The sequence below is a fragment of the Macaca mulatta genome, chromosome 10, assembly GCF_049350105.2.
Source record: "Macaca mulatta isolate MMU2019108-1 chromosome 10, T2T-MMU8v2.0, whole genome shotgun sequence".
NCBI classification, from domain to species: domain Eukaryota; kingdom Metazoa; phylum Chordata; class Mammalia; order Primates; family Cercopithecidae; genus Macaca; species Macaca mulatta.
The window spans coordinates 87,347,372-87,363,996 of record NC_133415.1 but is presented as its reverse complement, the minus strand read 5'-3'; the positions used below and the strand labels follow the sequence as shown (position 1 = coordinate 87,363,996).

The window sequence follows — 16,625 nt, the reverse complement described above, 5'->3', positions numbered from 1 at the left end:
AGACAAGTGGCCTAAATGTTTGGGAGTTTCTCCACCCTGTAAGTCTTCCAAAACTCTAACTTGGGAGAAGGGATTTCCTGAAGGTCAATATCAGAGGAGAGAAGGGAACTTCCATTCAGTGTCTGCTGGGAAGCAGGCACAGCGCTAAGTTCTTTTCAAAAAGGTATTCTTTTAATTATTTTAAATAATATTTATTAGTTTTAAAAAATATGATTAAAGTATAAAGAAAGAAAAGTAATAGACAATCCTGCTGTCTGATAACCCCTAGAGAGTTGAAACGGGGGGAAAAAGTACAGTGCGGTAAGCAGAGTAGTAGCCCTCCCCTCACAAAGATGTCCACGTTGTAATCCCCAGAACCTGTGAATACATCGCCTTACATGGCAAAGGGACTTTAAGACCTTGGAAGGGGAGATTATCATGGACAATCCATGTGGCCCCAGTGTAATCACAAGTGTCCCTCAAAGTGGAAGAGGTGGAGGCAGGGGGAATATGGGAAGGCTCTGTACTTTCTGCCCAATTTTGCTGTGAAACTAAAACTGCCCTAAAAAATAAAGTCTACTGGGCATGTTTGTGCACGCCTGTAGTCCCTGCTACTCAGGAGGCTGAGACAGGAGGATCCTTAGAGCCCAGGAATTCGAAGCTTCAATGAGATATGATCCAGCCACTCCACTCCAGCCTGGGCAATGTAGTGAGATCCCATCTCAAATAGTCTATTAAAAAAAAAGATGGAAGAGGGAGGCAGAAGAGAAGGTCTGAGTGATATAATGTGAGAAGGCCTCAATCTACCATTGCTGGATTTGAAAGCTGGAAGGGGGTCATGAGCCAAGGAATGCAGGGGCCTCTGGGTACTAGAGAAGGCAAGCAGGGGATTCTCCTCTAGAGATTTTAGCCTGTGAGACCTATTTTGGAACTTCTGGCCTCCAGAACTGTTTAATAATAAAGAATATTATTTAGATCACTAAGTTTGTGGGAATTTGCTACAGTAGCAATGGAAAACTAATGTAGCCAGTGATATATCTGTGTCATTTTTCACATGTCATCTTGCTTAATCCAAATGAAGTGTGCATTTTAGCCCCATTTTATTTTTATTTTTAAACATTTTTTATTTTTAAATTTTTAAATTTTTTTTTAGAGATGGGGTCTCACTATGTTGCCCAGGCTGGTTTCGAACTCCTGGACTCAAGCAATCTTCCTACTTCAGCCTCCCAAAGTGCTGGGGTTACAGGCATAAGCCACCATGCCCACCCTAATTTTTAATTTTTATGAGTACATACTAGGTATATAGTCTCATTTTACAGATGAGGAAGCTGAGGTCTAGAGAAACTTGCTAATAAATGGCAGAGCGGGATTTTAACCAAGATCTGTACCCAGCTGCCATGCTACGCTCCCATTTGGCTGAAGCCAGCCAGCCTGCCTGCCTGCCTCTGGACCACCCTTGAGTAGCAGGTCCTTCCTGAGACTTCAGGGAGAGCTTTCTTCCTGGTGGGATTCGGTATTCCCTTAGGGGCAGGGAGTGAGAGACAGTGTCAAAAAGAGGTCTTTTATCATCTAAGGGAGAGTTGGGAATGTTTGAAGAGCAAGGCAGGGGTCCTAAGACACCAGTTAAGGATAATGGAGAACGTGTTCCTAAGACCCAGGGCTGTGGCACCATGGAGACCCACAGTGCGGCTCTGTTCATCACGGTTCATGCTGGGGTTCCCACCCCTCATCCCACATGGCCAGATGGCGCCCTGCTTGGGGAGAGGGATACTCTTGGACCCTCCAAGATTAGGAGGTGAGGGGAATGTCTTCCTGAAATGCCCTGTTTGGTACCCTGAGGCACTCATGGCATTTCTAACTATAGCTGGTCTTCAGCAAGCCAAGCCCACAGTGGGAGGAAATAATCCAAATCCAGGAGCTACCACCAGCTGTGGGCATGGGGAGCCATTGACTTGGGAGTCTGGGGTTTGCTTCCCGGCACTCTAGTACCTCTGGCAGTGCTCTGCCTTTGAGCTACATGAGGCTCACCCTGGGCCTCTCCATTCCGGCGGCCATTGCAGCAGGGAAAGGGTGCCAGAGAGAGCGCGTCAGGCTAACTGTGACCCTCTGTCTTTGCAGTCCTGAGAAACATCTTTGTCCTCACCTGTATCATCATCGTCTGTTCCCTGCTCTTCCCTGTCCTGTGGCACCTCTGGATTTATGCAGGAAGTGCCAACTCTAATTTCTTTTATGCCATCACACTGACCTTCAACGTTGGGCAGGTAAGAGGGACAGCATGGGGGTCAGCTTGGGGACAGAAATTCATTTTGCAGCCTCAAGCATTCAACCATGACCTTGGATTCTGCATACCGGGGGTGTAGATGTGAAGGAGGGACAGTTAACTCCCCTCAAGTAGCTCCCAGTTAGAGAGGAAGTAAGAGCAGTGTAAGACTGAACCTGGCAGATAGGTACTGGGCACCACACGGAGCCATAGCCACGCTGAATTCTCAGCAAGCCTGGGAGACAGGGCGTGTTATCCCTACTTTACAAATGAGGGACAGAGGCTTGCAGAGGTCATCTCTTGTCAAAGGTCATTGGAGGAGCCAAGAACAAAATTCACATAAGGCTTGATTTCTGAGGCACCCCTTTCTGTAATGGTGCCTGTGGTTCCAGCACCTATAGGGAGTACACAGAGTGAGGGGGAGAGGGCAAGGCAAGGGGAGGAGAGACTCTATGGACTCTCGGGACAGCAGGAACTAAGGCAGGCAGATGAGAGGGGGGCGGTCTGGCTGTTGAGGAGTTGAGCATAAATTGTGTGGCTGGGAGCGGTGGAGAGGAGGCTGCGGTCACAGGCTGAGGAGTACCAGCAAGGTACTTCCCTGAGCTGGGAAGCCTGTCCCTCTGTTCCACAGAGCAGGATTCTCAATCAGAATCCTCAGAGGGGGCTTGTTAAAAATACAGATTCCCTGTTAACAGGCTTTAAACCCTGCAATTGTGTTGCAACCGTCCCACGTACATGACTCTGATTGTTTTAAAATGCCAAGTTCTCTGATCCCACTCCCAGAAATGTTGATTCAATGTGGAATACAGAGTCAGGAATTTATATTTTTAATAAGCTCTGCAGAGGTTCTGTGGCAGCGGGTCTGGCAAACTCCAGGTGGACTCACCCACCCTTCTTGGAAGTTCCCTCCTCCACGTGCTGCCTTCTCTTAGGTCAGGCTCTGGCGTCGTAGTGGAAGTCTTATGAGAATCACTTGTACCATTTACCATTTCAATTGCCATTGGCACAGCCAGGCATTTCCTATGTGTAATAGCCTGGATGGGAAGCAGGCTGGCTGGAAAGACTAATGATGCCAGTGAATAATCCCCAGGGTAATTCTTGCCTCCAAGGTTAGCTGCGGGAAAAGAAAGGAGTTAGGGCTTTCTCAGTGAGTGATGGGAATGGTGTTTCCTGCATGGACATTTCTGGAGGATTAATGTCCAGCCCAGCCAGTTGTCTTGGTTCGTGAACAGAAGAAAGAGAGATGCAGGGCCCTGTAGCCTGGGTGGGGCCCAGCCGGACGGCCTGTTCTGCCTCTCACACTGTAGTTAGGGATGGTAGATGCACAGCCCCTCTTACTTTTGACCCACGCAGGCAGAATTCTGCAGGGCTCAACTGCATATCCTGAAGGAATCCAGAAGGTTGCTCTGGCTCTCCTACCTTTCTGGAATCTCCTTCCTTTTCCATACCTCCCAGTGGTGACTGGCATGGGAGGGCATTGGGCCTGCCCTGGGCCTCTAGGGAGGTTGGCAAGCTCCACAGAAATAGTCCACAGCCTGTTGTCTTGTCATGAGTCTTGTCAGGCTCCATGGAGCTTGCCAGATAACAGCTTTCATCTCTGTGGCTGCCTTTCTGAGAGAAGGGACTCTAAAGCAGCACAGCGGGGTGTCTGCAAGTGATCAGGTGCCATTGAAGGCAGGAGAAACTGAATTATTGGAAAGAGGGATTGGGGTTAGGGATGGAAACCAAAGGCAGGTGGATCAAGTGTGTTCATAGCTGAAAGAAACCAGCTGGACTCTTGGCATGATCTCTTACCTTTTTTTTTTCTTAATCTCTTTTTAAAATGTATTTTAAATCACCAAGTAATGCATGAATTCATTATTGCTGGGGGAAAGAAGTCAAACAAAATAGAAGAATATGGAATGGGCTGAGTGTGGTGGCTCATGCATGTAATCCCAGCTCTTTGAGAGACTGAGGTAGAAGGATTACTTGAGGCCAGGAGTTCAAGAACAGCCTGGGCAACATAGCAAGACCCCATCTCTACCAAAAAAAAAAAAAAAAAAAAAAAAAAAAAGACTATGGAATGAAAAGAAAAGATCTGCCTGAGCCCCCATCATGTTCTGCCCCTCTGCAGACGTGGCCATTGGGATCAGTTTGGTATGTCTTTGCAGACTTTCCTCTGTGCATTTATAGACAGCTATATACACAGATACATAAAGAGAGGTGGTTTTTTTTGTTTATGTAGGTAAATGGCATTCTCCTTTAAGTAGCATTCTTTGGCTTGCTGTTTTTCACTTAATGATTTTGTCTTGAGATAATTTTTTAATGGCTCTGTAATATCCAATGGTTTGGACTAGGTACAGCCCTGCTGACAGGCATTGAGGTTGCCCTTGGTTATTTTGGCACTTTATTTTATTTATATATTTATTTTTTGAGATGGAGTCTCACTCTGTCGCCCAGGCTGGAGTGCAATGGCGTGATCTCGGCTCACTGCAACCTCCACCTCCCGGGTTCAAGCAGTTCTGTCACCTCAGCCTCCCAAGTAGCCAGGATTATAGGCGTGCACTACCACGCCTGTCTAATTTTTGTATTTTTGGTAGAGAGTAGAGATGGAGTTTCACCACATTGGCTAGGCTGGTCTTGAACTCCTGACCTTAAGTGATGTGCCCGCCTTGACCTCCCAAAGTGCTGGGATTACAGGTGTGAGCCACTGTACCTGGCCTATTTTGTCACTTTAAATGTAAGAGCCTTGCAGCCAGGTGTGGTGGCTCATGCCTGTAATCCCAGCACTTTGGGAGGCTGAGATGGGAGGATCACTTGAGGTCAGGAGTTTGAGACCAGCCTGGTCAATAGTAATAAATAATAGATAGTAATAATAAATAAATAATAAATAGTAACTAATAAATAAATAAAATGGAAGAGCCTTGCATATCCCTCCACATATTGTTGTACACACATGCTGGTATTTTGTAGATTCCAAGTGGTGGGATTTGCTGGGTCAAGGGGCATATGCATTTTGCGCCTTTGGCAGGTATTTCCAAGTTGCCCTTCAGGCAGGCTGTATCAACCTATAGGCCTTCCAGCAGGGGGTCCAAGTACTTCCTGGGGCTGCTGGCTTTGGACTTTGTTACTGCTGCTGCCAGATCACTAACAGGATGCGTCAGATGGGGCCACTTGCTCACTGAGGCAGTCACTCGAGGCATATCCTTGTCCCAGAGCACTGACTGAGGTAAGAGAGCCTCTCTTCATGAAAATTATGCCATCCTTGCCTTTGGACCTATTGGCAGCCTCAGAGTGCAAAATGAGACATTTCGAATTTTACTAAGAGTCCAGTGTCACCTCCTCATAGAGACCCTTCATGAGGTCCCCTTGTCCCACTTTCTCAGCCCTGCATGTCATGCACAGCCCAAGCTCAGCCCCTGCTTCTGTGTCTTCCATCGAGACATATGGCATTTAGGGACATGTTATCAGTTCCATATCCTGCTGTGAGCTAGGAAGGTGCTGGTATTCACCTGCCTCATTTTCTTCTCCTTGGGCAAGACAGAGCAGAGCTCTTCTAGGAACCAGATGAGTACAGATTTCAAGGAAGTATCTAGAACCTTGATATCATTGCTGAAATCAAGAGCTGAATATAGAGAACATCTTGGCTTATGGATTGCTTTTTAAATCCTGCTCTGTTTGAGTTGTTCAGTGCCATACCCTATTACAGAACAAATTATGTGTGGATTATTAGTTATATCGGCAGGTAAACTAGTGACTAAGGCCCCATCCTTTACCCTGGGAGCTATTATTTTTCTGCCTGTGGCATGGTGCATTTGCTAATTATGGTTGTTCCTCAGAGTCAGTAACAGGAAATGACAACAGTAAACCATCCGTGGTGGGGGGTGCGCCTGAGTGTGAGAGAAGGAAGGAGGAATTGAGACCAGTGGATTGCTTGAGGGCCTCCCCACTTCCTAAAGTGATTTAACTTCTCTAGGTTGCAGTTTCCTTATCTCAAAAACCGGGATGATGACCCACAGCTTCCAGGGTGTTGAGAGTCCTGTTGCCATTACTCATGTGTGTTGACATGGGAAATAGCAAGAGCAACATGCTCTTCAAATACCCAGAACAGATTCCTGGAGAAACAGTCCATGAACCAAGGGAAGCAGTTTTTTTTTAACCCATTTGTTTTGTGAGTCAGTGACCAGCAGATGGAAAATACTAATCAAGGATTACATATAAATGAAAAGGAACTTGTTTAAATTTAGCTTTTTTAAAAGAGGAGGGCAAAGTGTCACACTTACCTTCATTCTGTTTAAAAAAGAGAACGTAAGAAAATCTTTTCTTAAAATCATAATTAATAGTGGCTCATGGGGCCAGGCACAGTGGCTCACACCTGTAGTCCCAGCACTTTGGGATCATGAGGTCAGGAGATCGAGACCATCCTGGCTAACATGGTGAAACCCCATCTCTATTAAAAATACAAAAATTAGCTGGATGTGGTGGCACACACCTATAATCTCAGCTATTCGGGAGGCTGAGGTAGGAGAATCACTTGAACCTGGGAGGTAGAGGTCGCAGTGAGCCGAGATCATGCCACTGCACTCTAGCCTGGGCGACAGAGCGAGACTCTGTCTCAAAAAAATAAAATATAAAAATAAAAAACGGTGGCTCCTGTTTCAGGAGAGCTTACTAGGGGCTGGCCCCACATGATCCCTATAATCTTCTGATCACGTGCTCAGATGGCCTTCGGAAGCATTCTCTGTGCATTTACATAAACTCACAGGCTCATGGAGAAAGAGGCTTATTTGTGTGTGGGTATGTGTGTTTTATTATTGACATGATGATGAAAGTGGGACTTTTCTCCCTTTTAGTAAAATGTCCTGGTGATGTTTGCTCATATGTGAGAGAGGAACCTCCTATTTGAGTCTTGCATATGGGAACTCACCACACTTTACATAACTACTCTACTGACAGCCCTTTACGTTGTTTTCCTTTTTTTTTTAATAAGAAATTTACTCTTCCTAACAGCTCTTTGAAGGAAGTAGTAGTATTATCTCATGATACAAATGAGGAAACTGAGGCTTGGAAGGGTTAGAGGCTTACCCAAACTCACAAAGCTGTGAAGGGGTGTATTTATCCACAGTCTTGTTTGTCAGATCCTCTTAGTAGACTGTGGGTTCCATTAGGGTGAGCCCTGGGTCTGTCTTCTTCATGGCTGTATCCCTAGCACCAAAAAGAATATTCAGTGAGTAATTATTGATGACAAATGGAATGAGCTGGCATCAGAAACGACATCTTATGACCAATGCTTTAACACAATTCTGTACACCCTAACCTCCCCGTGCCAATCCCTGTTTTGGTTAGATTTGGGCCTGTGGCTGGTCTACTGGATCCCTAGGGAGTCAGAGCCAGAGCCCCCTTCCCCTTGTATCCCGGTAGCTGGCCTGAGAGCCCCACTCCTGCCCTGTGTGTACATCCAAAACAGACTTCTCGTCTGCCTGCCCTTCCTTTTTTTAGTAGGCCGGTTGCAGTAGCTCACGCCTATAATCCCAGCAATTTGGGAGGCTGAGGCCGGCAGATTGCTTGAGGTCAGGAGTTTGAGACCAGCCTGGGCAACGTGGCAAAACCCCATCTCTACAAAAAATACAAAAGTTAGCCAGGTGCAGTGGCATGCTACCTGTAATCCCAGCCACTCAGGAGGCTGAGGTAGGAGAACTGCTTGAGCCCGGTAGGCAAAAGTTGCAGTGAGCCAAGATCACACCACTGCACTCCATCCTGGGTGACAGGAGTTAAAATGCTGTCTCAAAAAAAGATTTTTTTAAATTTTACTTCATTTTTTTTTCTTTTTGAGACAGGGTCTTGCTCTGTTGCCCAGGCTGGAGTGCAGTGGCACAGTCACAGCTCACTGCAGCCTCAACCTCCTAGGCTCAAGAGATCCTCCCACCTCAGCCTCCCAAGTAGCTGGAACTATAGGCACACCCCCACACTTGGCTACTTTTTAAATTTTTGGTAGAGATAGGGTCTTGCTATGTTGTTATGAGCTCGAACTCCTGAGCTCAAGCCAAACTCCTGCCTCAGCCTCCCAAAGTGCTAGGATTACAGGTGTCAGCTGCCGTACCCAGCCAACCACCCACCCACCCTTCCAAGCAGGATCGGGATCATCTGGAACTCTACTCCTCAAGCCACTGCCTGTTTGCTATGAGGGGCCAGCCCTGACCCCTCCCTGTACTGCAGACCCTCAGATACTGGGCTGGCCCTGCATTGGCCATTCTGCTTTCTGTTTCGAGTGAGGCCTGAAGCCCGAGGTCTGACACCAACCTCCTGCATGCTGCCTCCTGCCTGGGACTCACCGTTCACTGCAACACAGATGAAACCACAATCCTGTCTCCTGGAGTTGCCTCTCAGTTGGCCTGGTGTGTCATTCTGGGAAATGGGACCTATGAGGAAACGCTTGGAGACGTGTTGGGTGGGTCATTAGTGGCTGAGTGGTGTGTAGTCCCCATTCGGGGATGGCTCAAGACCCACTTCAGGTTTCTTCCGGCAGGTTGTGTGTGGCCTGGGCTGTGCAAGAGCCCAGGTCTGTGTGTGGGAAGGCTCGTTCCTCCTGACGTACAGTGACTGTGGCCAGGCTGGAGCCCTTGTCCTCATCCAGCTAGATGTGCGTGTTTACTTCGCTTTTCCCAACTAGTGGCATTCTGTCAAGGTCTTAGTTCATTCCTTTGTCCCTCCAGTGCTGAGCATCCCAAGCTTGTCCCTCACAGGCCCTTCCTAGCCTCTTCTCCTCCCCATAACCAGAGTGACAGGAAGAGCCCAGGCTGCATACAGCAGGACAAAGGCCACAGACGGCCAGGGCTCTGGAAGCCCACATTCTATAGCAACTCCAGCCCTATCTGTCCTGGCTTGCTGGCCTCAGGCACATCCCATAACTCCTGGGAAGCTGATTTATTTATTTGCAAATATTAATTAGGTACCTACTATTCACCAGGCACTCTGCAAGGGGTGAGTGAGACAGAGGTGTGCTTCCAAGGAGCCCTCAGTCTGTGGAGAGAAAGGAAAAGACATGGGCAGGACAGGGCAGCCTGACCTGCTGGGAGCCCACAGCTGGGCTGTTAAGGAGGCTTCTTGGGGGAGGTGGCCTCTAAGTGGGATCCTGAGGGATGGGTAGGATCTAACTGGGTTCTATGGTTTTAGGTAGCAAGACCTGGGTGGGGATGAAGGAGGAAGAGAGAGAGAGAGAGAGAGGAGGAGGAGGAGGAAGGAGGGAGCGAGGGAGAACACCGTGCTGCTGAGAGCTCAGTGGGACGGGCTGTACCGCTTGAGAGGGAATGAGGCCAATTCAGACAGCAGTGGTCAGACCACATGGCCTTCAAGGGCCTCTTATGCAGAGGTCCAGACTGCGCCTTTGGCTTTAAGCTGAGGACAAATGTGATCAGCTCCTTGCTCTGAAAACCTCACTCTGCTGGGAAGAGCAGAGGTAAGAGGTGAGAGCCTGGCATCCGGAGCACCAGGGAGGAGGCCACTGAAATCTGGGGGAGGTGGTGGTGGCCTCACTTTCCTCAAACTGGGAAGGTGGTTGTGAGGACTGAATGTGGGGAAGTTTTTGTGAATTGAAAAGTGCCATGTAACGGACAGTTACTTGTAGCCCCATCCTCAGTCTCACCTTGTGACCTTGCAGCCCCTGAGACTGAGGTCCAGAGATTTCACTTGTTACTTTGCATCTTCAGAGCTAGAGGGTGGAGCTTTCTCCTCCAACATTTCCTCCCACATAATGTCTGCTCTGGCCTGTGGGTTGCCAGGTTATGCCAAAGCGCTGTCCAGCTCCACAGTCGGCCGCCAGCCTCCTCTGCCTCCCAGCTTCCTGGATCCCAGGCAGGTGGGCAGAGGCTGCTGCACCTTGCCAACTGTGATGGCCACATGCATCCTCCCCAGCGCGGGCTGGCTGTCAAATGTCAGGGTCCCCAACAGCAGCAGGAGGCCTGGGGAACCAGGACATGCCTGGGTGGTAGCACCTGCTTCTCTAGGAATCTGCAGCCCTGGTGGTGGCCAAGGCTGCTGTCTGAGCCTAGCAGTTTCACAACACACTGGATTAACAACCTCTACTGGCTTTTCAAAAAAAGAGTCAATCTCTTTCTCTCTCCACTGAGTGACAGAGCTATGAACTGGGGAGAGCAGCCTCCTCAGGGTGTAAATGTACCTGAGGTGTCAGCACAGGCCTGGTATGGAGCAGGACTCAGTTCTGAGCAGGACTCAGTTCATGTGGGTGCAGACCCTAGGGGGTTGTGGAAGAACTCAGGGTTGGGCCTCTGACAGGACTGGCCCCTAACTCTTCACTTCCTACCATGCGACCTTTTGCAGGGCCCATAACCCCTGAGTTTCCCTTCTCTAAGTGGGCATTGTCAGCCCTACCCTGGGATGTTGGAAAGGGACAATATTGTTTTTCTGTTAAAGGGCCTGGCCCAGGGCAGACACTCAGAAGATGTTCATTTCCTGTCTCTCTGTCCTGCCCTGCACTGGAGCACGTTCTGAGGGTTTCATTCCACTTCTGATTCCTGTCTGTCCCTGGTCACCCCTTTATCAGCTAGCTGCCCCATGACCTCTTCATCATGGTCCCAGAGGGAGGCGGCCCTGGAGCCCTCATGGCTGCCATAGAGAGGAATGTGGACCGAGCCGTCCCTGGGGGCAGCGCTGAGAAGGTAGAGACCAGCAGACAACTCAGAGAGAGCTGGCCCTGTGCAGGGTCTGGGGTCATAGAACTGGAGCAAATGCAGCCCCATTTCGTTGGGAGGCCAGTGGGCAGTGATTTAACTTCAGGGTCCATGTAACAATGCAGGGTTAGAGAAGACTCCTGGCAGATGAGCCTCTGAGGGATAGGTGGGAGCTGCAGCGCTGCTGGGCAGGGCAGGGGGAGCCAGGGAACTTCTGAGCAGGTGAGCGTGTGTGTATGTGTGTGCATCAGTGTGTGTGAGTGCAGTGCGAGCCTGTGTGAGTAGTGCGAGCTTGCGTGTGTGCGCACCTGTGTGTGTGCGAGCATGTGTGTCTAAGCATTGCAAGTGTGCATGTGTGCACCTGTGTGTGTGTGCGCACCTGTGTGAGTGCAGTGTGAGCCTGTGTCTGAGCAGTGCAAGCATGCATGTGTGTGTACCTGTGTATGTGTGAGCAGTGTGAGCATGCGTGTATGTGTGTGCATCTGTGTGTGTGTGAGTGCATGTGTGTGTCCAGAGAGGATGAGGGGGGGGCTCCCAGCAGGAGGTGGCTGTGGAAGGAGAAGAGGGCAAGTCTGAGAAGGGGATTGGCAAAGCAGCATTTCAGCCACGTTGGGTGGGATCCAGAGACCTGAGGACACAGAGGGACAGACATGTTCTGGGGTCCTAACTCTGGCACAAAGACTAGAGGAGCCCGGCTGGGCGCGGTGACTCACACCTGTAATCCCAGCACTTTGGGAGGCCAAGGCGGGCGGATCATAAGGTCAGGAGATCGAGATCATCCTGGCTAACACGGTGAAACCCGTCTCTACTAAAAATACAAACAAAAAACGAAAAACAAACAAAAAAACGGGCATGGTGGCACGCACCTGTAGTCCTAGCTTCTTGGGAGGCTGAGGCAGGAGAATAGCTTGAACCCGGGAGGCGGAGGTTGCAGTGAGCTATCACACCATTGCACTCAAAAAAAAAAAAAAAAAAAAAAACTAGAGGAGCTCAGCATTGTTGGTAACAAGCTAGAGCCTATTACTGTCATTTTCCAGATGAGGAAAATGCAGCCTAGGGGACAGGAAGAGACTTAACATCACACAGCCACTGACTTGCCCATGCAAATTCCACAGCCCCTTGCCCAACTTGCCTCTGTCCAGACAGGGCAAAGGGGCTCTGAGTCTGCAGCTGCTGTGTTGGCTGCATCCTAGGGCTTCTGGGAAATCCCTGCTCCCCTTACGGCCCAAATGGAAAGCCCCAAGGTCAGAAGAGGTTGTCCCGGCTACAGGCTTCCCTCTGAAAGGACCAGGCCTCTGGGCCAGCCTGGTGTCCTCTCCCTAGGGGCAGGGTGCCCCCTCAGGACTTATGACGCCCAGGGCTGTGTGCCCAAGCCGCTCACAGGGCTCTTCCCGCCACCCCCTTTATCCTGCAGATCTCCACACACACCTCACAGTTGACAGCTTTAGCATTGGACACCCGTATACATACCCACCAGCGGGAGTCCACCGTTGACATCTTCCTGTACTTCTCCCATCATCCCTCAGTCCATCTTACTTTTTTAATGTATTTCAAATTGAAATGCAGACATCAGTACATTTCCTGCTAAATATTTCAGCATGTGTATCATTAACTAGACTTCACTATTTATTTACATTTTTCTTATGTAAAATTTATTATACAGGGAAAAGTGCAAATCTTATGTGTACATTTGCCAAAGCCCTCTTTCAGTCAGCAAAATATTTTGAGTTTGTTACATATAACAGTAGGTCATTGCTGTTAATTTTTTTCCTGTTTGAAGAGCTGGGGTTTTGCTCTGACACCCAGGTTGACCTCCTGGGCTTAAGTGATCCCTTTGCCTCGGCTTCTCGAGTAGCTAGAATTACAGGCACAAGCCACCATTCCCGGCTAGTTCATTTATTTTTTAAATAAACTTTTTATTTTAGAATCACTTTAGATTTATAGGAAAGTTGGAGAGATAGAACAGAGTTCCTGTAAGCCCCCACCTAGTTGCCTAGGTTGTTAACATTTTATATGTTACCATGATATGTTTGTCAAAACTAAGACACCCTGATATATTACTATTAGTCTGAAACACTAGAATGGATTTGGATTTCCTATTTTTGCAGTCACATCCTCTTTCTCTGCCAGGACCCCATTGAAGGGTCCACGTTACATTTAAGGTCACACCTCCTCAGTGTCTTCTGCTTTTGTTTTTAGTCTTTCCTGACTTGTCATGACCTTGACAGTTGAGGACCACCAGCCAGGCATCTCATAGAATGTCACCCAATTTAGGTTTGTCCCCCAGTTTAGGTTTGTCTGATGCTTTTCTTAGGATTATCCTGTGGTTGTGGGTTTTTAGAAGGAATCACATCTATTGGGGGTACATGCTAGCCATGTGATTTCAAGCTGATGTTAACCTCCACCACGTGGTTAAGATAGTGTTGGCCAGGTTTCTCCACTGTGAAGTTACTCTTTTCCCTTTCCCTGATCCTCAGCAGGAAGTGAGTAACCGAGTCTAGACCACCCGAGGCTTAGGGGATGCAGAGTGAACAAGAATTAAGCTCCTTCTGTGGGAGGGGGTATAACTACCTACATTGTTTGGAATTCTTCTGGAAGGAATATTTATCTCCTCCCCGCATTGATGTATTGATTCATTGATGTATTGGCTGATTTAATTGAAGTTTTATTTTTTATTTTTGAGACGGAGTTTCGCTCTTATTGCCCAGGCTGGGGTGCAGTGGCACATCTCCGCCTCCCGGGTTCAAACGATTCTCCTGCCTCAGCCTCCTGAGTAGCTGGGATTACAGGCATGCACCACCACGCCCAGCTAATTTTGTATTTTTAGTAGAGATGGGGTTTCTCCATGTTGGTCAGGCTGGTCTCGAACTCCCGACCTCAGGTGATCCGCCCGCCTTGGCCTCCGAAACTGGTGGGATTACAGGCGTGAGCCACTGCGCCTGGCCAAAGTTTTATTTTTGTCAGTGGAATACATGTATGTAGTTTGCAGAGTTCAGGTTTATAGGGGAAAAGAATAGCTACCTAAATTCTTCCTGTTATTTCTGCTGGTGTTTCTAAATAATATGCCTACTCTTCTGTGTGTCCTTTTCCGTTTTGTATTAGGTTGGATCGTATGAAATTGCCTGTATTCAACCATTTTTTTATCTGCAAAAATGGCAGTTTCATCTGGTCCAATCTAATAACCTCATCTTTTTCTTCCTCCTGCTTGTCCAGATGATTATTGTGTGACATGGAGTTGCTTCGTTTTGATTGTTGCGGATTGTGACTGCACCTGCCCCTCATCTGACCTGGTTCAGGGATCAGCCTCTGAGCTCAGTCCCTGCTTTGGGCTCCTCCTGCCCAGATGGCATCTCGGGCCTGGGTGAGAAAGGGCTGCAGGGTATGAGGTCAGCCTTTGCTGTGATCGCTGCCCCCCAATGGGCCAGCCTGGAGCTGCCAGCTGGGCAGCTGGGGGCCGGGCCTCAGGGGCTGCCTGAGCTCTGTCTGCTTTTCTGACACTGACCAATCTGGTGCTCCTCAGGGATCTGGGCCCCAGGCAGACCACCTTTCTGGGTCCATGGCCATTAGTCCAGTGCTCCAGGTGCAGCCTTAGGCCAACCATTGAACACTTTGAGTCTCAGTTTGCCCATCTGTTGAAGATGAGGATTGTTAAACCTTCCAGATGGGCTTCTGTGGTGATAGAATGGCAGGTACTTGTCCTGAGGCCATTAGAGCTGTTGGTGACAGGACACCTTCTTGAACTCCAGGCGCCTCTGATCTCTCTTTAGCTGCTGTTGTGTTACCTTCAGGTGAGTGAGAAGCTGCCCAGGACAGGGTCTGGAGGTCTAGATCCCAGGCTTAGCTCAACCTGTCTTGCCCCAAGACCATAGCCAAGTGCTCTGTGCCTTAGTCTCCCCATCTGTGCCATGTGGTTGGTGCCAATCCTCTGAGGCCTCCAGGTGCCTGAGAGCTGCAGTGTCTGCAGTGTGAACCCATCCGCTCATCCTTCTCTGAGGCTGGGCCCTGCCCAACCTGCTCCAGGGACCAGTGGTCTTGGGAAGCTTGGGCTGACCGAGACCGCAGACTCTGGGTCTGGTGTACAGGGCCCTCGGCAAATCCCTGTTCCTTTCTGGGCCTCCTTGAAGAGACAGTGGGCTGAGCTTCTAGGCCCCCTTTGATTCTGCGTGTGGCCCGGAATGGGACAGACAGACTGAGCTGGGCACAGAGATACCATCGTGACAGAACCATTCGAAGACCCTGCCCTGATGGAGGCCCTGGGCCAGGGGAGGAGGCACAATCAGGCTGTCAGCTGAAGGAAAAATTGTGCTTTGGATGAGTCTGTTATTGAGTAGAGATTAGTGGGGCCAAGACCTAATCTGGGGGGCAAGTGATCCTGAGACCTGAAGCGTAAGCAGCTGTCGACTAGATGAACGGGGAGAGAACGTTCCATGCAGAAGAAACAGTAAGGATCCTGCAGTGGGGTGAGGTGGAGCCAGGAGAGGGTGGGCAGGGACCCTAGCAAGGTCTCAGAGCACCAGGGAGTTCGAGCTTCCCCCTAAGGCATGGGAAGCCTTTGGAGGATTTGAAGACTGGAAGTAACACCATCAGATGTAGGTTTTGAAAAGCTCCCTCTGGCTGCCAGGAAGAATGGGGTGGGCGTGGGTTTGAGAGCAGGGAGCCCAGGGACCAAGCTTTGCTGTTGTTTAGGAGATGACAGTGGCTCTGTCCAGAGTAGTGACTGTGGGGCTGGATCGAAAGGGTGGATTTGAGTTTAAGGGGTAGAATTGACAGGTCATGGTGGCTTGATGTATGAGAGAAGTGTCAGGGCAATTTTGTGGCCTGGGCACTTGGCTGGAAGATGGGGGCATGGGTGCCCAGTGGGAGAAGTGTATTTGACAGAGGGAAGGTGAGGAGTTTGATGTGGACCTGGCTGGGGTGGAAGTGGCTGTGGGAAGAGGGGGCAGAGGCCTCTGGCTGCACAGGCACCAGGCTGGCATTTGAGACCAAAGCCTGTGATGGAGGTGTAGACCATGGGTGGGGGCCGGGGAAGTCTGGACAGCCTCTGAGAGGCCAACAGACCTTGCAGGGTCAAGTTTGGGCCCTGAGGTGGGGGCCCTGGGCAGGGCCTCTCCAGTGATTGTGATCCAGAGCCAGGCAGGGGCTCTCCTGTCTTCCAACACATGCTAGCAGTTCAGGGATCCTGGGCTCACGGGGAGATACCCTGCAGCACCTCATATCCTCTCTCTCCCCCCAGATCCTGCTCATCTCTGATTACTTCTATGCCTTCCTGCGGCGGGAGTACTACCTCACACACGGCCTCTACTTGACCGCCAAGGACGGCACAGAGGCCATGCTTGTGCTCAAGTAGGCCTGGCTGGCACAGGGCTTTGTGGACCTCAGGGGGCTGAGGGGCCAGAAGCTGGGCCAAGCCCTCCAGTCAGAGTTGCCAGCAGGCGAGTGCTCGGGCAGAAGAGGTTCGAGTCCAGGGTCACAAGTCTCTGGTACCAAAAGAGACCCATGGCTGATAGTAAGGCCTGTGGGGAAGAACTGGAAGCTCCCCAACTTGGACCCCCCCACTTCGTGGCTCTGCACACCAAGGAGCCCCCTCCCAGGCAGGAAGGAGAAGAGGCAGGTGAGCAGGGCTTGTTAGGTTGTAGCTACTTAATAAATGTTTTTTGTTATGAAGTCTACCCTGAGACCACATCTGCATTGCACTCCTAGAGGGTTGGACCCTAATGTTC

At 49.7% G+C, this 16,625-nt stretch overlaps 1 protein-coding gene across 5 annotated transcripts in view; it reads left to right on the top strand.

Annotated features, from left to right (window-relative positions):
- Nucleotides 1-16,574, top strand: part of PIGU (phosphatidylinositol glycan anchor biosynthesis class U) — a 109,468-nt gene extending 92,894 nt beyond the window's left edge. For all 5 annotated transcript variants that reach the window (XM_077951532.1, XM_077951534.1, XM_028828342.2 and 2 more), the window contains 2 exons: nt 2,098-2,240; nt 16,139-16,574. In XM_077951532.1, coding sequence (XP_077807658.1) covers nt 2,098-2,240; nt 16,139-16,252 — 257 coding nt within the window. In that variant the 3' untranslated portion in view covers nt 16,253-16,574. The remainder of the gene's footprint in view (nt 1-2,097; nt 2,241-16,138) is intronic.
- The last annotated feature ends 51 nt before the right edge of the window (nt 16,575-16,625 follow it).